Source organism: Corythoichthys intestinalis, chromosome 16 (genome assembly GCF_030265065.1).
Source record: "Corythoichthys intestinalis isolate RoL2023-P3 chromosome 16, ASM3026506v1, whole genome shotgun sequence".
NCBI classification, from domain to species: Eukaryota; Metazoa; Chordata; class Actinopteri; order Syngnathiformes; family Syngnathidae; genus Corythoichthys; species Corythoichthys intestinalis.
This window is the reverse complement of record NC_080410.1, coordinates 18,032,856-18,054,552: the sequence shown is the minus strand read 5'-3', so window position 1 is coordinate 18,054,552 and position 21,697 is coordinate 18,032,856. Positions and strand designations below refer to the sequence as shown.

At 37.5% G+C, this 21,697-nt stretch overlaps 1 protein-coding gene across 1 annotated transcript; it reads right to left on the bottom strand.

Annotated features, from left to right (window-relative positions):
* Nucleotides 1-301: 301 nt before the first annotated feature.
* On the bottom strand, nt 302-21,233 carry gng13b (guanine nucleotide binding protein (G protein), gamma 13b). The gene is made up of 3 exons (XM_057861305.1): nt 20,833-21,233; nt 5,894-6,020; nt 302-5,349 (listed from the first exon to the last, which is right to left on the bottom strand). The coding sequence occupies exons 2-3, from the start codon at nt 5,989-5,991 to the stop codon at nt 5,244-5,246; spliced, it is 204 nt and encodes a 67-aa protein (XP_057717288.1). The 5' UTR covers nt 5,992-6,020; nt 20,833-21,233; the 3' UTR covers nt 302-5,243.
* Between the last annotated feature and the right edge of the window lie 464 nt (nt 21,234-21,697).

Below are 21,697 nucleotides of genomic sequence, written 5' to 3'. Positions count from 1 at the left end.
ACGTGACTAATGTGGTCAACAGATCAACACTGCTTTAAAGCTACCACAAGAAAACATAATTGTTAAAAGTATGAGAGGGAAATACATGCAAGAAGTATTTTTTTTAAGCAATAAAAAGGTAATAATACATTTTAAATATATATATATATATATATATATTTAGTACTAGCCAGCGTCGCCGCTTTTAACCTATGTGCGCATGCGCGCGGATGCTTGCGCAGGCGCAATGAGCATTATGTAGCACGTCTCACCACATAAGAAGGAATTGCAAACATCGGTATTTGTTCGTAAAAACACATCACGCAAAAAAAAAAACAAACCTCTCTCAAAATCTTCTACTTTATTTAATAAGATAAATGTTTTGCAAAAAAAAAATTCAATAAAAAATGTTTTGAATTTATTGCTTGTCATCATTACACTTGGGCTTCGTCTGATGCATAACAGGAATTCCAAAGCACTCTCACAAGGAATATGCAGCTAGCTAGTTAGCCACACGTTTATGCTGACATTATAATAGAACTGACATACACACACACGGACATTCTGAATATATGAAAAAAAAAGTTACAGAAATCATAAAGAAGAAACTTCAAATGAGGGGCAGCTAAGTGCTGTGCATCTCAAGTAAACTACATTTGTTTTTCCATTAGTGGTGTACAAGTTTGTTCAATTCAGAAGCTGGAAAAGAAACCAAACATAGAATTTCAAGATTACAATTGAGAGCACCTGGGAAAGCTACACATGTGAAGCTCAGAAGTTACAGTGGAAGCCACTTTGATTCCCTCCGCATGCAGTGAGGGGGTGGGGGGTGGGGTCATTTCAATGTTACGTCAAATCGTACAGGCTAGGCTACACAGCAGCTAAACTAACAAAAAAGATGTAATTCAAAAAGAAATATCACCACTTCGTGAATCAACTGTCGGAGGTACAGGACTTAACCCTCTTATTTGTTTTGTTTTTTTTGTCGTCACACAGAGTAATAAATAGGTAGGAACAGCATTTCCCTCTTATTTGCTAAAGCTAGACAATTGAATAAACATGACCAGTAATTTTTATGTAAAGTGTTACTTGTTTGCGTGTTATTTGGCAAATACAAATGAACTCTTTCAATTCCATTGACGATGATAGATGTCCAATTACGTGACTGTTTTCTCCCGCTGTGACAATGTGTCAATATTAGATGTCCAATCCATTAGAAGTGGGAGGGCTGGCTGCGAATGAACATTGGTTCATTCTAGCATCGTTAATGGGACCCAATAAGTTAGTAAGATGCCGGCAAAGTTTTAATATCACAATAGCCAAGCATGACAATAAATGTCAAGAGACACTTAAGATTTTTGTCTTCATCTCGACCAAATGAACTGGGACTCTCTTCGTGCAGCTGCACAGTCACATCAGTCTATCACAGTCAGCGGCTGTCATTGTCAATTTAAGAAATAACATAAAAGCCGTTCGAACAGTAAGAATGTTTTTGATCTGTTTTTTGAATGTTCATTCGCTGTCAACCCTCCCAGTTCAAATGGATCGGACGTCAATCACCCTCAATAACAGCCAATCAGGTAATTAGCACTTTATAGACTACTTTCAATTAAACACTTGCAATTAATTCGCTGTACAAAATTCACCCAATTACAGAACAGCCTTTGGGGAACTGGGTCATTAAAAAAAGTGATTATAATGAAAGTCTAGTCCTCCTCTTTCATTTTACTAAGCAGTGTTGGTGTGTGTTGTATGTTTTAATACAACCACATTTATTCTTTATGCACACAAAACCAAAAATTAAAGTGTTGGGTCAGGGTTGAGGTCAGTTGTGTTGTTCAAACCTCATGACAAATTTTTACATTCTTATAAGGAAATGTGTCAAAGGCAGTAGATGTGGCATTTCAGTTTTCTTTTCAAGTTGTCAATAGGAGGGACATAGACACCAAAATGTCAGTGGAGCGACAGCGCTCACCACAGGGAAAAAAAAAAAAAAGTTATCATAAATAAATAAATAAATAAAATAAATAAATAGAGTAAAACTGCAACTACGTAGATGAATAAGTTAAAGGGGTTTGACTGTACATGGCTGTGAAGAGAGTGTTTGCATATTGACTAGTGTTGGTGTTGTCCAATGGGGCGATAGGTGAGGAGCAAATGGAGAATTTAACCCCTAGAGAAACTCCGAGCAACAATAAACACACACTGTCTAAAGAACAACATGCGTTATAATGTTAAATAGGAAAACCATGCTTTAAAAGTTGTATGAACTCCAAACTACAGTGGTATGATAACTGGCGAAGCTGTAAACGTGTCTACTTCTATGGTCATCGTAAACATTTGTTCATTCATTCTATGAGAAAAGGCTTTTTTCTCTCTCTCTCTCTTTTGGTCACTAGTCCAGGCAGTGAATTTAGTATTGTGATGGGATATTTTGTGTATTCTTGGGTGCTTAAATATATCATTGCCTGAAAACAACACTTTATACATGCTATTTTTAAGTATGGCGTGTATGCACACAACTAATGAAAGTAGACTTTTAGCACTTATTTGTTGTTCCTTCTAAAAGCCTTTTGTGTATGTTGAATCTATTGGCAACAAGGAGTGAAGCTGCAAACTAAACTGAACACAAATTTTTAGTTGCAACAGCAATCGAGGGTCACATTTACAACAAATGTTTTACTTTATTGTAGGAACCGTACTTTACCGTACTGTCTTCCGTAGTACAAATCATGCCATATTAATATGGAACAGTCAATTCACGTTAATGTTCCTGTTAACATTGTTTTATTATTGCTTAATAACAAGCAACACGTTTAGATTACATAATGTTAGTTATGTGTTATATTCATTCCATGCCGCTTCTTCCTCACGAGGGTCGCGGAGGTGCTGGAGCCTATCCCAGCTAACAACGGGCAGTAGGCAGGGGACACCCTGAACTGGTTCATGTTTGTAGAAATAGGCTTTTACGTATATAGAGGTGCCCTAAAGTTGATGGGAAAAAGTTAGAATTTAACCCTTAAAAAAGATTTAGAATGAAGTTGAAAGTCTACACTACAATCTTCCTTAGGTTTTTAAATGGTTTATTATCTTAAGCAACTTAACCCTTTATAGGCCACTCTTTAAACTGATTGGCTGCCATTGACAGATTTCTGACTTTTATTTCTGATTATTTTTTTTTGCATGAGAACAAAATGCAATGAATGCAAAAAAATGACTATCTTTATACTCTTTAAAGGGCACTCATTGACCACACATTGACTGCCACTGACGACTTTAGACATCAAATTTTGACTCGGGGGGGTACATGAACGATCAATCGCCCCTTCAAATCAAATGGATTTGACGTCTAGTGATGTCAATGGTACTGAAAGATGAGCATTCACAGCCTTTCTCCTTGTTTAAATTAATTGGACATCTATCACTGTCGATGGCAGGCAATGAGTTAAATACTATGAAATTTAAAAAATCAACTTTAAGGTGTAATTGGAGGCTGTAACAATTCATTTTAATTTCTTTTTTTGATCTACATTTTATTCATTTAAAATGTCATGTATTCATAAAAAATACATAAAAAATGTCTGGCCAAGGTAACTTGTTAACTAACAAATTAATTAACATAGTTAATTATTTTAGTCTTTTTAGGCTCACTCAAAGTGTGCTACTTGCATATACTACGACTATATATGGTACTATATTAGCTACTGGCTATACGTAGTCGTTAAAGCTACCTTTAACAAAGGGACACCATGTAGGGAGGGGCTACACCTCATAGCTGATAGGATTTTGAATTTATTATTGGTTTGCATGGCATTGCGATTAATCGCATGCCAAAGAATCTCATGATATTACCGTACTGGCCCGAATATAAGACGGTGTTTTTTTAATTGAAATAACTCTGAAAAAGATGGGGTCGTCTTATATTCACCGTCTAGACATTATACCCATTCACGACGGTAGATGGCACCAGATATCATTGAAGCGATGTTCTGTCATGACAGCTCTCAGCTACTCTCCCCATTCACGACGCTAGATGGCGCCAGATATCATTGAAGCAAGCGATGTTCTGCCATGACAGATTTCAGCTACTCTTTTTAGTTTAACCAGTTTGCATTATTTTATTGCAATGTTTTTCCTTATTCAGATTTGTTTCAAGACTACAGTCACAGTTAGACTTCACTTTGATGGTTAATGCAGTTATTGAAATTTTGTTGTTTTATCACAATAGATTGGTTTATTTATATTTCAAAAACCAGAAGCCATTCATTTCCGAATGTGATTGCACTTTAGTTTACATATTTAAATGTTCAGATATTAAGATTTGAATGAGGCAAAATAACATGCTTTTTCTCTCAAATATATTGTTATAATCATTTGTTTTGGATGTACTGTAATTATTTTCTGTATAAAAATTAATTTGGTGTTCAAAAAGTATTTTTTTCAAACTTGAGTCTTGAAAAAGAGGGGCTCGTCTTATAATCAGGGCAGTCTTATATTCGGGCCAATACGGTAATCACATTTAAGATTTTTAATCATTGCCCGGCCTCCTCTAAAATACAATAATGATTAATTATAAACAATATACGTATATATTGTATATATACAATTGAGACCATACCTTAAAATTAAAAAAAAAAAAAAAACAGGAAAAAAAAGCAATTATCAAAAATAATCACTTGTCCTATAAAGGGTTAAGGAGCTACTAAAAATATAAAGTGCTTATGTGAACCAAGATAATCATAATAATTAGCAATTGCAAATTTAAAGTACTATGTCGGTTATCAAATTAGAGGATGTGTTTCCTTTTGAGTATAAAACATTAGTGAGCACTGTATATCTTAAAATGTATCTCTGATTGAAAATCAAGCCATCAGATCTTCAACATGCCTGAAAGCATAAAAGTTTAGTAGACTGTATTACAGGAGCTCATGAGTAAATGAAACCACATGTACTGTAAATATTAATTGCAAAACTCAGAATGAAACATTTTGCCTTGCGGCTGCATAAGTATGTTGTCGGATATAGGGATGTCTAGTAGGACTACTGATAATTGTCAGATTTCGTGGCAAGAGAGATCCTGCAGCAAAAAAGTGAAGATGTCAGGCAAAAGTGAGTTTTAAGAGTGACCTTGTCGGGGTGCGCGTGCTCGGGTCTGTTATACATTCATGGTGAGAGGTTGTGAGGCAAAGTCCTGGGGGTCTGCGGCCATCCGTAGGTGTGTTGCGGGTCAAGTTGAAAGGGAGCAAAAGGGTAGGTGCGTTCTCCTACAGAAGGATGCACTTTCCTTTCTCCACCCATGGGTTGTTCTTCATCAGCTCAGGGTTCAGAAAGGGATCCTCAGGGACGCCATCTTCTATCCACTTCACCAAACTTTAGAGAGAGACAGACACATGTTTTAAATTCCACAGTAACTTTATAACCACAATAAATCTTCTTCAGTCTTTCCATCTTTTCCATTTATGGTATCAAAGCATGTTTACCACACAACTGGAGCGGATGTCATTTTCTCTGCAACCAGCTTTTGTTTTTCCCAACTATTGTTGGACACCTTTTACAACTGCTTCCTGTTTCAATCTTTTTACTGAATGGCTGCCATTGACGGTGATAGACGTCCAATTCATTTGAACTGTCCAGCACAAATGCAATTTAAAATGCTTTTGTAAAGTATATATTTACGCTATTCTACATTTTTTTATCATCAAAATGATAATATTTTTAAAATCTTATGTAAGTGGTGACGTGACAGTTTTTACTTGCTTGTTACGTGCTGAACGTAACTGGCTTGCATTACCACTTTTTACTCATATATCCATTTATTCTGACAGAACAGACTCTGTGTCTATTATTGAGTGCCACTGCCGTCTATTAGAGTATTATTTCCTATTTATTTTCAAGCTTGATCAAATGAACTCACTCTGTCACTGTTTTGGAGGACTTCTCTCTTTTGAAAGCCAACTGGTACTTAAGGCTCTCTACCTCCTTCTTCATCTGGGGCAGGTCCATCTCATCCATGACTGCAGACTTCTTTAGAACCTCTCTATCTGTGAACACAAGAGTAAAGATTGAGGCAGAGACAACCACTTCAAAATGCAGCGAGTGTACCAAAGTGCTTGGTATTGTTTACCTAAAGGAGGAAGAGGATTTCAAATTTTTGAACACACATAAGCTCAGTCAGAAGTGAATAGCCCACTTAAAACTACTGTTTATACCAAGAAGGTCTAAAGCCAGTTTGGACAAAAAAACTAAACAATTCATTCTTAACATTATCATTATATTTCAAAAAAGCAGTGCAAAATAAAATACAGTACCAAAATTTTCGCACTCAAAGGGGCACCTGACTATAAGCCATGACCACCCAAATTTGACACAAAAACGAAATTCGTTCATAAATAAGCTGCACTGGACTACAGGCCACATATGTCCTCACTGTATTATGGGATATTTACACCAAAAGATATTAACGGGTAACACTTTATCTGACAGCGGCTCATACGACTGTCAACAGACCAAATGAAAAAGCAATGAAACCAAATGAACCACCATGAAGCTTTGAACCATTTGGCTGCAAAGCTTCATGGTGGTTCATCTGGTTTCATTGCTTTTGCATTTGGTTTCATTTCATTAACCTTTGCAATTGCTTACGCGAAGTGGGAGTCGGACACTCCACTACAGCCTGGATCTTAGCAGGATCTGGACGGAGCTGCCCCTTTTCGACAATAAACCCCAGGAATTGCATAGAATCACCGTGAAATCCACATTTCTCGGCTTTCACAAACAATTTGTTTTCAAGAAGGTGTTGTAGAACCATGCGAACATGCTGGCGGTGCTCCAGCAGGTTTTTTGAATAAATTAGGATATCGTCCAAGTATACAAAACAGAAAACATTTAACAGGACTCATAACTAAGGGTGTAACGGTACATGTATTTGTATTGAACCGTTTCGGTACATGGTGCTCGGTTCGGAACGGAGGCGTATCGAACGAGTTTCTGACGTAATGTAACCCTTACTTTTTGAGGCTGTGAGTCGATCGGGTAACAGTTTCTTTGTGTAGATTATATTTACTCCGTCTTCTCTACTATAATGAGGACCAACACGGTACGACAGTATAACCCAGAAACGTCAACGACGCGACAACGTGGCCGCCGCGAGAACGCAGTGAAACGCGGGCGTTAAAGTCAATCAGCCAATGCACACCAGTCGCAGTGCGGCCGCGTGTTAGACTCGTCCAAGAAGCGGCTCAACATGACGCACGCGAAAAGAACGGCAGAGTTTATTATTTGACGCGAGACGCGACCCTCCTGCTTCAATACTACTACCGGTAGCTAGGATCGGGCAGACCGGAAGTCACTTGTGTAAAAATACGGTGGATCCGGTCGATTTTCAAACTAATATGCAATCGTAACCCACTTTTTGAGTCCATCAGATCTCTTGAGTGGTAGATTGGGTACAGTTGACTTGTCTTTGTTGATTTACTGCTGTCTTCTCCGCTATAATAATAACCAACACAGCCCCGTGTTCAATATAAAACCCTCCTACCACAACAAAACAAGTAGGAACTAATATTCACATAGGAACTAAAGTTGTACAACATAAAATATACAATATAAATGAATACCACATCACATTTGTAAAATATAAACACATAATAAAATGAATAATAGCCCATTTAAATAAATTAAATTGAAATGAGCTAAAACACCTGTAATTAAATAATAAGAATAATACCACAGATCCTGCTTACACAATTAAATTGATTAATTTCTGTGTGGCGCTTAAACATGAGAAAATCCACCAATAAAGCGTTTGAAAACCGTTCATAAAAGAAAATGATTCATTGAGGCATTTGATTTGTAAAATACATGTTAAAATCTTTGTCATTGGGATTGCTTTTCTCTTTAGTACAGGACTTCTTTTTTCTTCTTTCTTTCAGAAAGAAAGCTCACCAATACGCGGGGTCTGAAAGGCAAATTGTTGTTGGATTATCTTTAAATGCCCGCTACTTTTCGAGCAGAATTCTAGCTATGTATAGCCTAATGTCCCTATTATTGAAAGCACAAAGGTGTGTAATAAACAACTAGCACATTTATATTTTGCATTTTGTTTTCTTACTGTACCGAAAATGAACCGAACCGTGACCTCAAAACCGAGGTACGTATCGAACCGAGATTTTTGTGTACTGTTACACCCCTACTCATAACATATCATAAGGTTCATAAGGTTCTGGAACACTGCAGGCGCATTAGTGAGGCCAAAAGGCATGACCATACATTCGAAGGGTCCAAAAAGCATTTTTCCACAAATCTTCCTCCACATCCTGACCAACTTGGTAAAGATAGTGGCTGAAGTCAATGGAGCGAAAGCTGAATATAGTAACGGAAGTGGGTATTTATTTTTAACAGTAATTTCATTTAGACCCCAGTAATCAATGCATGTTCTTAGACCCCCATCCTTCCTCCCTACAAAGAAAAACCCCACCCCCAAAGGTGACGATGATGGACGTATAAGGCCAGCAGCCAGTGAATGTATTCCTTCATCGCCTCCTGCTCAGGTTTGGAGATTGGATATAGTCTCAAACTGGGCAATTGGACTTTCGACAGCAATTCAATGGCGCAGTCATAAGGCCGATGTGCCGGAAGGGTTTTAGCGCGCTCTGCACTAAATACTTGCTGGAGATAATGATATCCAGTGGAGACATTTACCAAATCGACGGGTTTATCAACTGTCTGCACTTGACTGGAAGGTATGGACGCGGACTGCAAACAGTGTGCATAGCAAAATGTACTCCAAGTTGTCACTTGGGCCATAGCCCAGTCTATATTAGTGTTGTTTATCTTTAATCAGGGAAGACACAGTACGACAGGGGCCAATTTGCTGGGCATAACTAGAAAACTGCGGACTTCGAAATGATTCCCGGACAGTCTTATCTGAAGTGGAGCTGTAATAAACCTTACATCTGCCAGAGGTAGCCCGTCGAGATCAAATAATGGTCTTGGTCTAACCAGCTTTTTAATGGGCATTTAAGTGCTTCAACCACGCAATCATCCATAAAACAGTCATTCGCCCCAGAGTCGACCGGAGCAGTAATTTTAAGATTAACCCCACCAAACAACACTTTCCCTGGCAACTGCAGTCTTATACCATTATGAGGCTTCCAAAGTGTTTTTACCTCATCTCGAGTAGTCTCACATGACTGCTTGCTGCTTCCTTTGAAGAGAGGAGCTGTGGGTTTCAATACACGCAGGCGTGCTGCATGACAGGTCGCGACATAATGCCCCAGCGATCCACAATATAGACCCACTTCTGCTCTCAGCCTACTTTTTCGCTCCGCAGCCGAAAGGCGTCCACCAGCCAAAAGGCTGCCACTGAGTTGCATGGGCTCCTCCTCCATTAAGGCGACAGTGACTTGTCGACAGGCTTCACCCAGGAAGTGCTCGGGTCGGCCCTCGCAGACAGCCTCCATCCCCAGCTCTACCCAGCACGCTCAATCTCACGTTCTCGTAGACGATGATCAAGACGAATCGCCAAAGCGACTAGCTCCTCTAGACTAGACGAATCATCCCTGGCAGCCAGCTCGTCCTTGACCGCAGTAGACAGCCTCCGCCGGAAATCCCACGCAGCTCCGCATCAACAAAGCCATATTCCGCAGCCAAAATACGAAACTGAATTGACTAATCCACCACAGTCTGATCGCCCTGAAAAAACTCCAGCAGGCTGCTGCCTGCCTCCTTGCCACTGACTGGATGATCAAAATCCCGAAGAACTCTGTCCGAAAAGCCTCAAACGAATGACGTATTTCGGATTAACTATTGCTTACCGCCATGGCCCATGTAGCCGCTTTACCGTCGAGGAGACTCATCAAATACGCCACTTGGGATATCTCATTGGCATATATGTAAGTGGTTGTTGGTCAAAAATCAGGTAGCACTGATGCAGAAATTGCCAGCAAGTGGCAGGCTCGCCTTCATAACGGTGGGGGTGCGGCAAATATGGCTCTCGAAAAGACACTGGCATGCTCATCGGTGAAAGAGCGGACTGATCGGGTGCAGCAGTAGCAGCAGCCTCAGTCATATCGACCGAATGTTTAGGTGAGGTCAGTTGCTCAACTCTAGCAGATAACGTACCAATCATATCCACTAGTTCGCGCAAAGACTGTTCATGTTTACCGATCATGTGACCCTGACCAGCAAGTGCATGGCGAATGTCTTCTGAGTCTGAGGGATCCATGTGGTCGGGTGATTCTGTGAACGGCAAGCCGTTTAGGTGGATCTCAATCACAGACTCAGAGATCAGAAATAGCGAATAAGTTTGTATTTAATAAAAAGTACAATAAAAGAAGCATGCCAAACAGTACGCGAATTTAACAAAGTCTAATAGAAAACAGAGCACAAAACCCAACTGATCAAAATAAGATACAACCAGAGAAGCATGAAGATGAGGGCACACACAGCGGTAAGCAAGACAATCGTCCGACAAAGCTGAGACGCACAAGAGTCCTTAAATACAGATGGTGTACTCCTCAGTGCGTCTTAAAGAACTGAGAATGCACACACAGCGGTAAGCAAGACAATCGTCCGACAAAGCTGAGACGCACAAGAGTCCTTAAATACAGATGGTGTACTCCTCAGTGCGTCTTAAAGAACTGAGAATGCAAACATGTCATAAAGAACAACTGAGAACAGAAACATGACAGCATGTTTTTGGGTTGCGGGGCCGGGAGGAAACCGGAGTACCTGGAGAAAACCCACGGAGGGACTGAGAGAGCATGCAAACTCCACACAGAACCCAGGATTGAATCACTGATTGAACCCTTGATTTCTTAACTGTAAGGCTGTTGTGCTTTCCAATCAGTCTTAATTAAGTGACTTCTCTACTTCAGCAATTCTGTACGTATTGACTCAGGCAATGAAATGAAATTCAGCGTACTCTAGTTCATTTTGACTGATATGACATAACAAATGATGTTATAAAACATCAGAGTTGGATGGAAAAAAAACATTTACAATTTCTTTAGAGGAAGGACAAATTGCTACTATGTTGTGTGCACTGTTGTGAAGGGTGAACTAATAGATATCTGAATATTCATGGGTATAGTTGTTTTTTTTTCCTAATTGCAACATTCCTCACTCCTTGCTCGTTAAAATACTGAAGGCAATCTGGAAATTGTTCTCAAGCCACTATTTTAACTCACATTCGCTGCCATTCCTCCCACTTCAAATGGATTGGACGTCTATCAGAGACAAACTAATTTAAATTCACAGCAGGATTAAAAGAGCCACTTGAATGGACATCTATGATCGTCAATGGCACTGAAAAAGTAATGGATGTCTCAAGTGTCTTAAATGCAATGGAGTCAAATCATACGACTTCTTACTACACCCCGACAAAAGTGGCGTAAAAAGAACATCGATATTTTTCAAGGCTTTATGATGGAAACACATTTTAATGAGAACCCTTACTAACTGAAATAAAACCTTATAGCCTTGTAGAGATCAAGTTAATTGGGAGTAAAATCCCATCAATACGGCCATCCAATCCATTTTTATGGTCATCAGAGCACATCACTCTTTCAGGTTGATTCACATCTGAATATGCTTACATACTCTGACATGTGAATATACCGGTATACTTATTATATTATACATATATACTGTATTACTGTGTTTACAATGTGTGCAATATGATGTTTCGCTGTGTATTATGAAACTAAAACATAACAATTTCTTTAGTTGGGAAGGGTTCCCATTAGTAGCATTCTCACTTCCTTCCATGTTTACTGCTTCATTATAGCGCTTTCTGCCTCCTGCTGTCCTCCACACTCGCCTACTCACTCAAGACTCCTTGTCTATTTTTAGTCCTTTCAAACTGTGAAAATATTAATCCACAGGAGTATTTATTGAAATACCAATTCTTTTTTGTTGCTCAGGCAACTTTTTACTGTTATATTTTCTGGAAGTAACACATTCCTGTTACACCAGTGATATTGCCAACAAAAATGTTTTGTTTTTGTTTTTTTAATTATTATTATCAGTTTTTTAGTTCTAGCTCATTCAACTAAAGAGGTTAACACGTGTAATAATGTCAACATAACCTGTAAGCCTGCATGTACATATAATTAAAATTTTCACCAAAAGCAAAAAATTTGATGGAAGATTTTTTCAGATTTTTCTCTAACACCTAAATTGTTTCAAGAGACAATAAGAAGAAAAGCTCTAAAGTAAGTTTAAAGTTTTCTAGGGCACACATTGAACTAAACGCTGCCATCTGACAGCACAAAACACCCAATCAATTTTAATTGGGAGGGGAAAATTAACACATTTTTATTCGCCCCTACTAGTCAAAATGAATTGGACGTCAAGCACCTTCAATAGGACTAAAACTAGAGCATTCCCAGGCAATGAATTTAATACTATGAAATTCATCAAACAAAGAAATAACATTCAGAGTGTTTATGAGGGCCGTAACCAGAGTATATTTCTGTTTGTATTCATTTTAATTTTCTAATTATTATTAACCATCTGCAATTAAAAAAAAAAAACTCAAATAAATACGAGTGCTGTCATATTTATCGTGTTAACTGGCGGTAATTAATTTTTTTAATTAATCACGTTAAAATATTTGACGCATTTAACGCATGCGCGGATTAACCCGCTCACACATAGCCACAAACATATCACAATGACGCCATTTTTGTCCATTGAATGCTAAGAGGCAGAGAAATGCGAGTGGACCCAGGTGTTCATTGGACCGTGCCGTTCATTGGCATAAGCTTTGGCAACGTACAATAAACATAACTATTGTGGCAAGCGACGTGGGTCGAATAACAGGAGATGATCTTTTTCTTAACATGCTTTATTGAACACAACGCAGAAGATATACCATTTGCAGCCACCACTGACAGTCATGGTTGCCCAACTTCCCATCATGCATTTGGGCTGAACAGTTAAGTCACTACAGTATCATTTAGTGAAAGCACAACAAAAATATTCCTATCTCTCCAAAAAATAATGTTTACAGAAAGAAAAGCGCTCAATGCAAAATAAAACTGGCATTCCCCAATAAAATAGCTATGTAAAATACACATAAAACCTACACAGACTTTGCATTGGCTAGATCTCTAATTAATTTAAAACTCGCCATTGACACCTTGTGGTGTATTTCAACCTCTATCTTACGTAGTTAAATACAATGTGGACGAACGGCAGTAGCCCATGTGACGTCCCGCTCGGCGACGTCAACAATGGTGAGCTATTAGTTTATTTTTTTGATTGAAAATTTTACAAATCTTATTAAAACGAAAACATTAAGAGGGGTTTTAATATAAAATTACTATAACTTGTACTCACATTTATCTTTTAAGAACCACAAGTCTTTCTATCCGTGGATCCCTTTAACAGAAAGAATGTTAATAATGTTAATGCCATCTTGTGGATTTATTGTTATAATACACAAATACAGTACTTATGTACAGTATGTTGAATGTATATATGTATACACACACACACACACACACACACACACATATATATATATATATATATATATATATATATATATATATATATATATATATATATATATATATATATATATATATATATATATATATATATATATATATATATATACTTATTGTGTTATCTTTCCATTCCAACAACAATTTACAGAAAAATATGGCATATTTTAGAGATGGTTTGAATTTCAATTAATTACGATTAATTAATTTTTAAGCTGTTATTAACTCGATTAAAAAATTCGTTTGACAGCCCTAATAAATACATAACATCCATTTATCCTGAACCCTACCTTTCCTACAATCAGGTGAGAAGTGGTTGCTTGGGGATTCCTGTCAAAATCATTAACTCTGTCTGCATTGTTGTACATTTACACAAGTTACTGTTATGTTGCTGCCAAATTTCCAGGAATTGAATGCTACCCACTTCTTTTAATGACTTCAAACCCACATCCTGTGTGATATTAAGCTGAAAGAAGTATTAGAGTGGTAGGCTCAGTATTAAAATTATTATTGAATGTGACAATGTTCCATGTTTGCTTTACTTAACTTCATATTGAATAAGTAAATGCATTTGACCAGCAATTTGAAATCAGATGCAATTAATACTCATTATATTTCTAGACCTTGGAGAGAGAAAAAAATCCCACAATGGTGTTTCTATCGTATGAATTGGGGCATTGTCAAATATATTAACATATAGATGACTTTAAGTCATCACAGAGGAAAGCAAATTTTGGAACACATATTGGTTAGTTTGGATCTTTAGTGGTGCACTGCCAACAAACTTTCAGAAATTTAGAGAGAACTATGCAGTAATAGCAATCTTACTCCTGCCTCAAGGTCTGTTTGTGTCAAAACTGAAAATCTTATTTTTGCTTCAAACATACAGGAGGGCACAACAGCAAAAAGCAATCAGTAAGAAAGTTCATAGGTACATAACATGGATGCTGTTTACTCAGCACAATATTTGCAACACTCGCGTTAGTATTATCAAAATGCGAGGCAGGTCCAGCATTAGTTTGGTCTTCATTGGGCCTGCCATACCATCAGTTGCGAAGCTAAAGAATAGAGATAGACCGATAATCCGCTCAATATTTGGAAATTTGACGTATATCGGTAGCTGCCTTTTTTTTTTTTTTTTTTTTTAAATCCGACAGGCCGATATGAAAGAATCAATTCAAAACGGGGTTATTTCGGTTCAGATGCAGCTGCGCTTCTCTCTCCTGCCTGCTGTCTCCTGCACTATTTTTCCCCCCATCCTTTGATTGGTTAAATGGTAAATGAAGTATTGCGCCTTTCCACCTTCTTAAGGCCCTCAAAGCACTCCACCCTATATCCTTATCTACCTACTGGTGACGCAGCACCAGGCGCAACGTCGGGTTTAGTATCTTGCCCGAGGATACGTAGATGAGGTCATCCGGGCGGAGAATTCAGGGAAAAAGTCAGGGAGCTATTATCTAAGTTTTTATTTAACTTTAAAAGAGGTGCTGCTGAGGCTGAGAATTTTTGTTGTATTGGATTTTCTGTGGAAATTTTTCAGAGAGCTATTTATTGAATTTTTTTATTCAACTTAATAAGAGATGTTTCTGAGTCTAGGAGAAACATGTAGAGAATTGCTAAAGCATTCAATAAACATGCTTTAGGCATTTCAATTAAGTTCAGTGTTTGCATTATTCATTTTTTAACCGCATTTTTGACACTTTTAGTGCAAATTAATATTGGCTCCAAAATTAACTTATCGGCCCCTCTAACTACTAATAATTGGTATCGGTCCTGAAAAACCCATATCGGTCGATCTCTAATAAAAAAACAGTAAAACTTTCATAAGCTTCTTTTCCATAGCATCCCATATTTCATATACTGTACATTATTTTGGTTTGGTTTTGGATATAGCTCCCAAGAAGCAATGCATGTGGTTGTGCTACAATAAAACCCCTGAATTTTCGCACTTTGATATCCACTAATTTGCTTTTTTTTAATATTTATTTATTTTTATTTTTTTTAAAGATTTTCTTGTGTTTGTGAGTTGGGGGGGCTATGTCCACGCTAAAGCAAAAAAGATATTTTTAACACCATCTTGTGGCATCTTCGTGTCAAAGAACTGTCTTGATGTGATTTGAGACAATTATTTTAGACATAAGGAACACATAGGGTCAATGGTTAGCATGTTGCCTCATAGTTCGGAGATCAAGGGTTCAATCTCATGCAGGCCTTCCTGTTTGGTGTTTGCATATTCAATCTGTGCCAATGTGGATTTTCTCCAGGTATTCTGGAAAATTGTCAGGAGTAGGTGAATGAATGAATGAAAAATGGATTGGACATCTAGCACAGTCATTGGAAGCCAATGACTCCAATGAGTGCTGTAGTATCAACCCCTAGTTTATATCAATGTGGGCGTGGCCACAATTGACTCAATTTGCCTCACTCATGTTGCACAGAGAACTCTATGTCACGGCACTTAGTCAGTGTCAATGTTCAGACAAGACAGGTTACCTCATTCATTCATTTAAAAATAACACTTGAATATCCCTGTTTCCAATCTTTCGTGTATTGCAACCTTCTATAATTGCATGATGGCCAGCAATGTAATGTGATGATTTAAAAACTATGAATACGATAATAATGCATTCAATACATTAATTTATACTTTGATTCACAGAGCTTAATGCTCACTGTTGCCATATTCATTAATAAAACAAACAGCTAAAGCGAGGCTTGCGCCTGCACAACAGGTTTGATGCGCCGACATTATTTACAGCTGGGCTGTCTATGAAAATAGAGCCTGAAATGTCTATAGATATTGTATGGGGGTGGCAAGGGGAATATCGGGTGGGGTTTTATTGAGGGTATGTAGGTCACTCAGTGATTTAGGTTAAAAGCATCCAAAGATTAACCTCTACCCCCTTTCTATTCTGCTGTCCTCCCAGCCACAACACAACACACTATTATACAGTACACATGCACGACACGTGCATCTATATAGCTATCATGGAGCACTTAATGTGTCAAATACAATACTTGAACCCGATATAAAGCAAGTGATTATTTTTGGTCATTAAAAAAAAGAAATAACCCAATAAAGACCCAATTTCCATATATGTGGACTGGAGGTCAACGGATATGGGATTTTCAAATGCTGATGCCGACACTGATAACAACAACTGAAACAATTCAGCCGATTGCCAATATCCAAAGCTGATTTTGTAAGCTGATATTTGAAGCAAGAACAATACATTACTTTCAAATAATTAAACCCACCAGGATGTCGCAACAAGATTTAAACAAGTGAGAGTTTAAAAGACTGCTCGCCATGCTAAAGTTAATGCTAACGCGATTACTACCCTAACGCTACGCGTTACATTTAAAGTGTAAGGATCATTCAGTAAACACCTTAAAAGGCTAAAGCATCATTGCATATTCTCTCATCCAAGATTTTTAAAAAATCTTACAATATTTACAAAACAGGCAAGCCTCAAGCTGTAGCAGCCTGCCTTCAAGATGCTGCAGGGTCCTTCCGGGGTCCAACCCACAGTCAGCAGTAGCCACAGTTGCCCACACAAATGCCTGATCAAAATCCTTTTTTATCACCTTATTATTTTGTTGTTGTTGTTGTTAATTGGCCGATGGCCAATGTTGGAGAAAAGTCCATATATTGACCTGATATATCGGCCGGACTTTAATGTGTACATGTAGACCACAATAGGTCCATTATTATTATTATTATTTTTTTTTTTAAATTATTTTTAAATATATTATTTTACTCATTCATGCCGTGCCATTCCATGCCATTGACAAAAACAGACATCCAGTTAATCTAAAGTGAAACTACTGGCAGTACATTCTTAAGTTTCAGTGTGCCATTGATGGCGCTAGAGGTCTAATCAGTTTTGACTGGGAAGAATGTTTATTCGCCCCTCCCCGTCAAAATGGATTGGACGTCTACTGCCGTCAGTGGCAGCCAATGAGTTCATTGTGTGACCTAATAAGTTTAATGGCGTTAGAAAATAAAGAGGCTTTAAATTTTGAAAGCAGTGAACCACTGGTTAATAGAATGTGAACAGGTGAGAGTGGATAAAAGGGTTAAAGGCAAAAAAAAAACAAAATGAAGTAGAAGAGTGACTAAAGGGAAAGAAACAGTGAAAAAGACTCGTCTTGCCTCTATAGCTACTGCGTTGTAAATACAGACTAAAAATAGAAAGGAACAGGCAGCGCTCTGACCAGCTGAGAGTGGAGATTGAAAATGAAGAGGCTTCTTGCTGTTAAACAGATATAAATCATACTCATGGTGCACCAAATTCACTGTGTACAACTACAGTTACATTACGCAACTTTTCACCACCATGGGTAATCCCCACATGGAAAAAAGATCCAATTGATCAGGGCTTTAGAGAATGTGAGCAAATGAGTTAACCATTGTTAACCCATCAGCATCTTTATCATTGACTTTATGGCTCTTTTCCAAACAGTTTTCAAAAAGTTGAAAGCTTAAGATTGTCAAAAGTGTTTTGATACTCAATGAATCAGACGTAAGGAAGTCCAGATTCTGAAAACTGGGGTTAATAAATCTTTTAGAAAGGTTTATAAATTGGTTATTAATGGGATCATAAAATCCCACACTGTAAAAACTCAAACTTCCAAAAAGTTGTGCCAATTTTAATAATTTAAGAGTCCTTTTTTTAAGTATCATGTTTTTCCAGACTATAAGTCGCACCTGAGTATAAGTCGCACCAGCCCAAAAATGTCCAATGAAGAGGGGAAAAAAAACATAAGTCACACCGGAGTATGAGTCGCATTTTGGGGGGGAATTTACTTGATAAAATCCAACACATAGAACAGATATGTCATCTTGAAATGTAGTTAAAATAAAAAAATACAATAGAGAACAACATGCTGAATAAGTGTACAAAATGATAATGTTACATGATGCATGAACAACGAAATGCGGACGTGGCCGGTATGTTAACGTAGCATAGCTATTAAGAGTTATTCAGATACTGTAACTATAGCATAAAGAACATGCTAACAAGTTTACCAAACCATCAGTGTCACTCCAAAACACCAAAATAACATGTGAAATGATATAATGTGTTAATAATTTCACATATAAATTGCTCCAGAGTATAAGTCGCACCCCCAGCCAAACTATGAAAAAAACTGCTACTTGTAGTCCGAAAATACGGTAAGCACAAGAAACATTAAATAAAACTTAATATTCCAAAAAATCATGTGACATATGCTCTCTTTCGATTTCACTTTCGCAATTTGTGGCCAAAAACATAATTCATTTCTAATAGTAAAAATATAAAATATCAAAACGCTACTTGGCCTTTAGCATTAGTCCAGTTTAGCTAATTCATGCATTCAAAAAATTCACAAAATCAAGGCGCACAAAATTTTATTGCCAGTTATCTGGCAAAAAAAAAAAAAAAAAAAAATGTACAGTCATGTCAAAATTTAAAAACAAAAACTTCTCCATACATTTCCAATACTTCCATTAATTTCCACTAGAACATAAAACACCCACAAAAGTGTCATTATTTTTTACAAAAAACTAATATAACAAGAAGTGAACAAAAATCAATAAGAACTGACCTTAAAATGCCCCAAAATCTGTGAGAAGTGATCCAAAACCAGTGGTGGAATATAATGAAGCAAAAAGTACTTTGTTACTGTACTCAAGTACAATTATTTTGTATCAGTACTTTACTCAAGTACAAATCTGAAGTGGTAGTTTTTACTTTTTACTTCACTACATTTTATAGTACATCTCAGTACTTTTTACTCCAGTACTTTTCAAATAGTTGCCTGTGTTCCAAGCTACTTTTGTTTGTTTGTTTGTTTGTTTGTTTGTTTGTTTGTTTGTTTGTTTGTTTGTTTTCTCATTGTGAATTGATAGTTTCGTTTTCATACCTCCGGAGCAAACAATCCCCGTGAAACTACATCGTGATGGAGCACTGGAGGCAGCGACACGAGTACAATCAAGATTAGGTAGGTGGACAAGATACAGTATTTACAAAAAAAAAAAAACAGTGAGAGCAGCTCGCCTTCATATGGGTGCTGGACACTCTTAAACAGTAGGTGGGGGTATCCACGTGATAGTTGCTTGCAATCCGCCATTAACTAAGTTTTGGAGTTTGGAGAGCTTGTTAAGCTTCTGTTTACAGTGCAGTCAGTTTTATTGCTTGTTTTCCCATTCGCAGTTTTAAAAAGTGGAAATGAAAATGGTAATATTTTTGGTGCAAAAGTACTGTGTACATATTCTCCTATAACTGAAATGCAATTATGCGTCGGGAGAAAATACTTTTATTTTTTACTCGTAAATTTTAAAGCAAGTACTTTTATATTTTTACTTGAGTAATTCTTTTCTTAGACTCTTGTACTTTTACTTAAGTATTTTAGAGCCCTTGTATCTGTACTTTTACTTCAGTAAAAAGTGAGTACCACATTGGCCCAAATGTAAGACGGTGTTTTTTGTATTGAAATAAGACTGAAAAAGTGGGGGTCGTCTTATATTCGCGGGCTAGACGTTATACCCATTCACGACGCTAGATGGCGCTAGATATCATTAAAGCGATGTTCTGTCATGACAGATCTCAGCTACTCTCAAGTTTAACCAGTTTGCATTATTTTATTGCAATGTTTTTCCTTATTCAGATTTGTTTCAAGACTACAGTTACAGTTAGACTTCACTTTGATGGTTAATGCAGTTAATTTGCAATTTTGTTGTTTTATCACAATAGATTGGTTTATTTACATTTCAAAAACCAGAAGCCATTCATTTACGAATGTGATTGTACTTTAGTGTACATATTTAAATGTTCAGATACTAAAATTTGAATGAGGCAAAATAACATGCTTTTTCTCTCGAATATACTGTTATAATCATTTGTTTCAGATGTACTGTATTTATTTTCTGTATAAAAAATAATTTAGTGTTCAAAAAGTCTTTTTTCAAACTTGAGTCTTGAAAAAGAGGGGGTCGTCTTATAATCAGGGCCGTCTTATATTCGGGCCAATACGGTATTTCATCCACAACTGTTCAAAACCAATAAAAATTGATGCAGGAATGCTCCTAAGTCAACAGAAAGTGACAGAAAATCAACAGTATGGGAATAATGAACGCCCCAAAATTAACAGGAAGTGACCTGTAAATGTCCCAAAATCATTAAGAAGTGACAGACCAGAAGGGCAAGCATCCCCACGCAATTTTTCCAGAATTGTTTCTTTTAGTAATGAATGATGTCATGATGAATGGTCTTTCCCTCCTTATTATGTACTAAATAATCATCCCCGACCCCACCACCTTTAGTCACGGAAGGAGACACAGACGTATAGTTACCTCACAGATGCTTCACCGGAGGCTGTTGCTCTTCTCAACTCGGGGGGTGCAGGTAAAAGAAAGGGAGGCCTCGGAGGACAAAAAAAATCGCTTGTATTTCCTCTGTTGAATGTCAGACAATCATGCCCACTCGAAAGGAGAAAGGGGAGATAAATCCGCAGTCACCGGCGTAAACAGACGGACACGAGCTGTGTGAGGTAGTCTGGAGTGGAAGTAGGTGGGTGGGTGGGTTGATGAGTGTGGAAGAGTCGCTGAGCTGCTCGAGAATAAAGGAGAAGGACAGGAAGAGGACAACTTAACCAGCTGGTGTGAGGTGTGCGCTCGCTTCACTCTGCTGGATGCGTTGTGCGTCTGCGTGTGAGCGTGTCACACCGAGAGATGGAGAGCAAGAGACAGAGAGAGACAGTGTCTGGAGATACAGTGGTTGAGCAGCCTTTCGTCAATGCGCGTGTTGAGTGACACACACTAGAGTTCTGCCCAAATATGGACACTCAAAGCTTGATCTTAAACTCCTATACACACTTGGCGCAATCCAATCAAAATACATCAAAACCTTTACAAACACAATATTGGCCAGTTTCATAATCAATACTGTCAGAAAATGTTCATACAACATGGTACATGGTAATAGAATTTACAGTGCATTCTGTGATTTGATTAGTTTTGTTTTGCCCCCCCGTTTTTTTTTTTTTATTTAAATTTTTATTTTTTTAGGGCAATCCTTTTGATAATTGTTTGCAATTGACCGCGTGGATGTTCAATCCATTTTCATTGGAAGGGGCATTTGTATGTGTGTATTTGTATTTGGATAAAAACTTTTTTTTTTAATAGCATCTTTTTAAATCTGTCCTGGTTCAGCTATTTG

Excerpts from the sequence above, each read along its gene's own strand:
- gng13b (XM_057861305.1), bottom strand. The coding sequence starts at position 5,991 with ATGGATGAGATGGACCTGCCCCAGATGAAGAAGGAGGTAGAGAGCCTT. Across the intron at positions 5,350-5,893 it reads TCCTCCAAAACAGTGACAGA|TTTGGTGAAGTGGATAGAAG; the intron begins GTGAGTTCATTT and ends CTCTCTCTAAAG.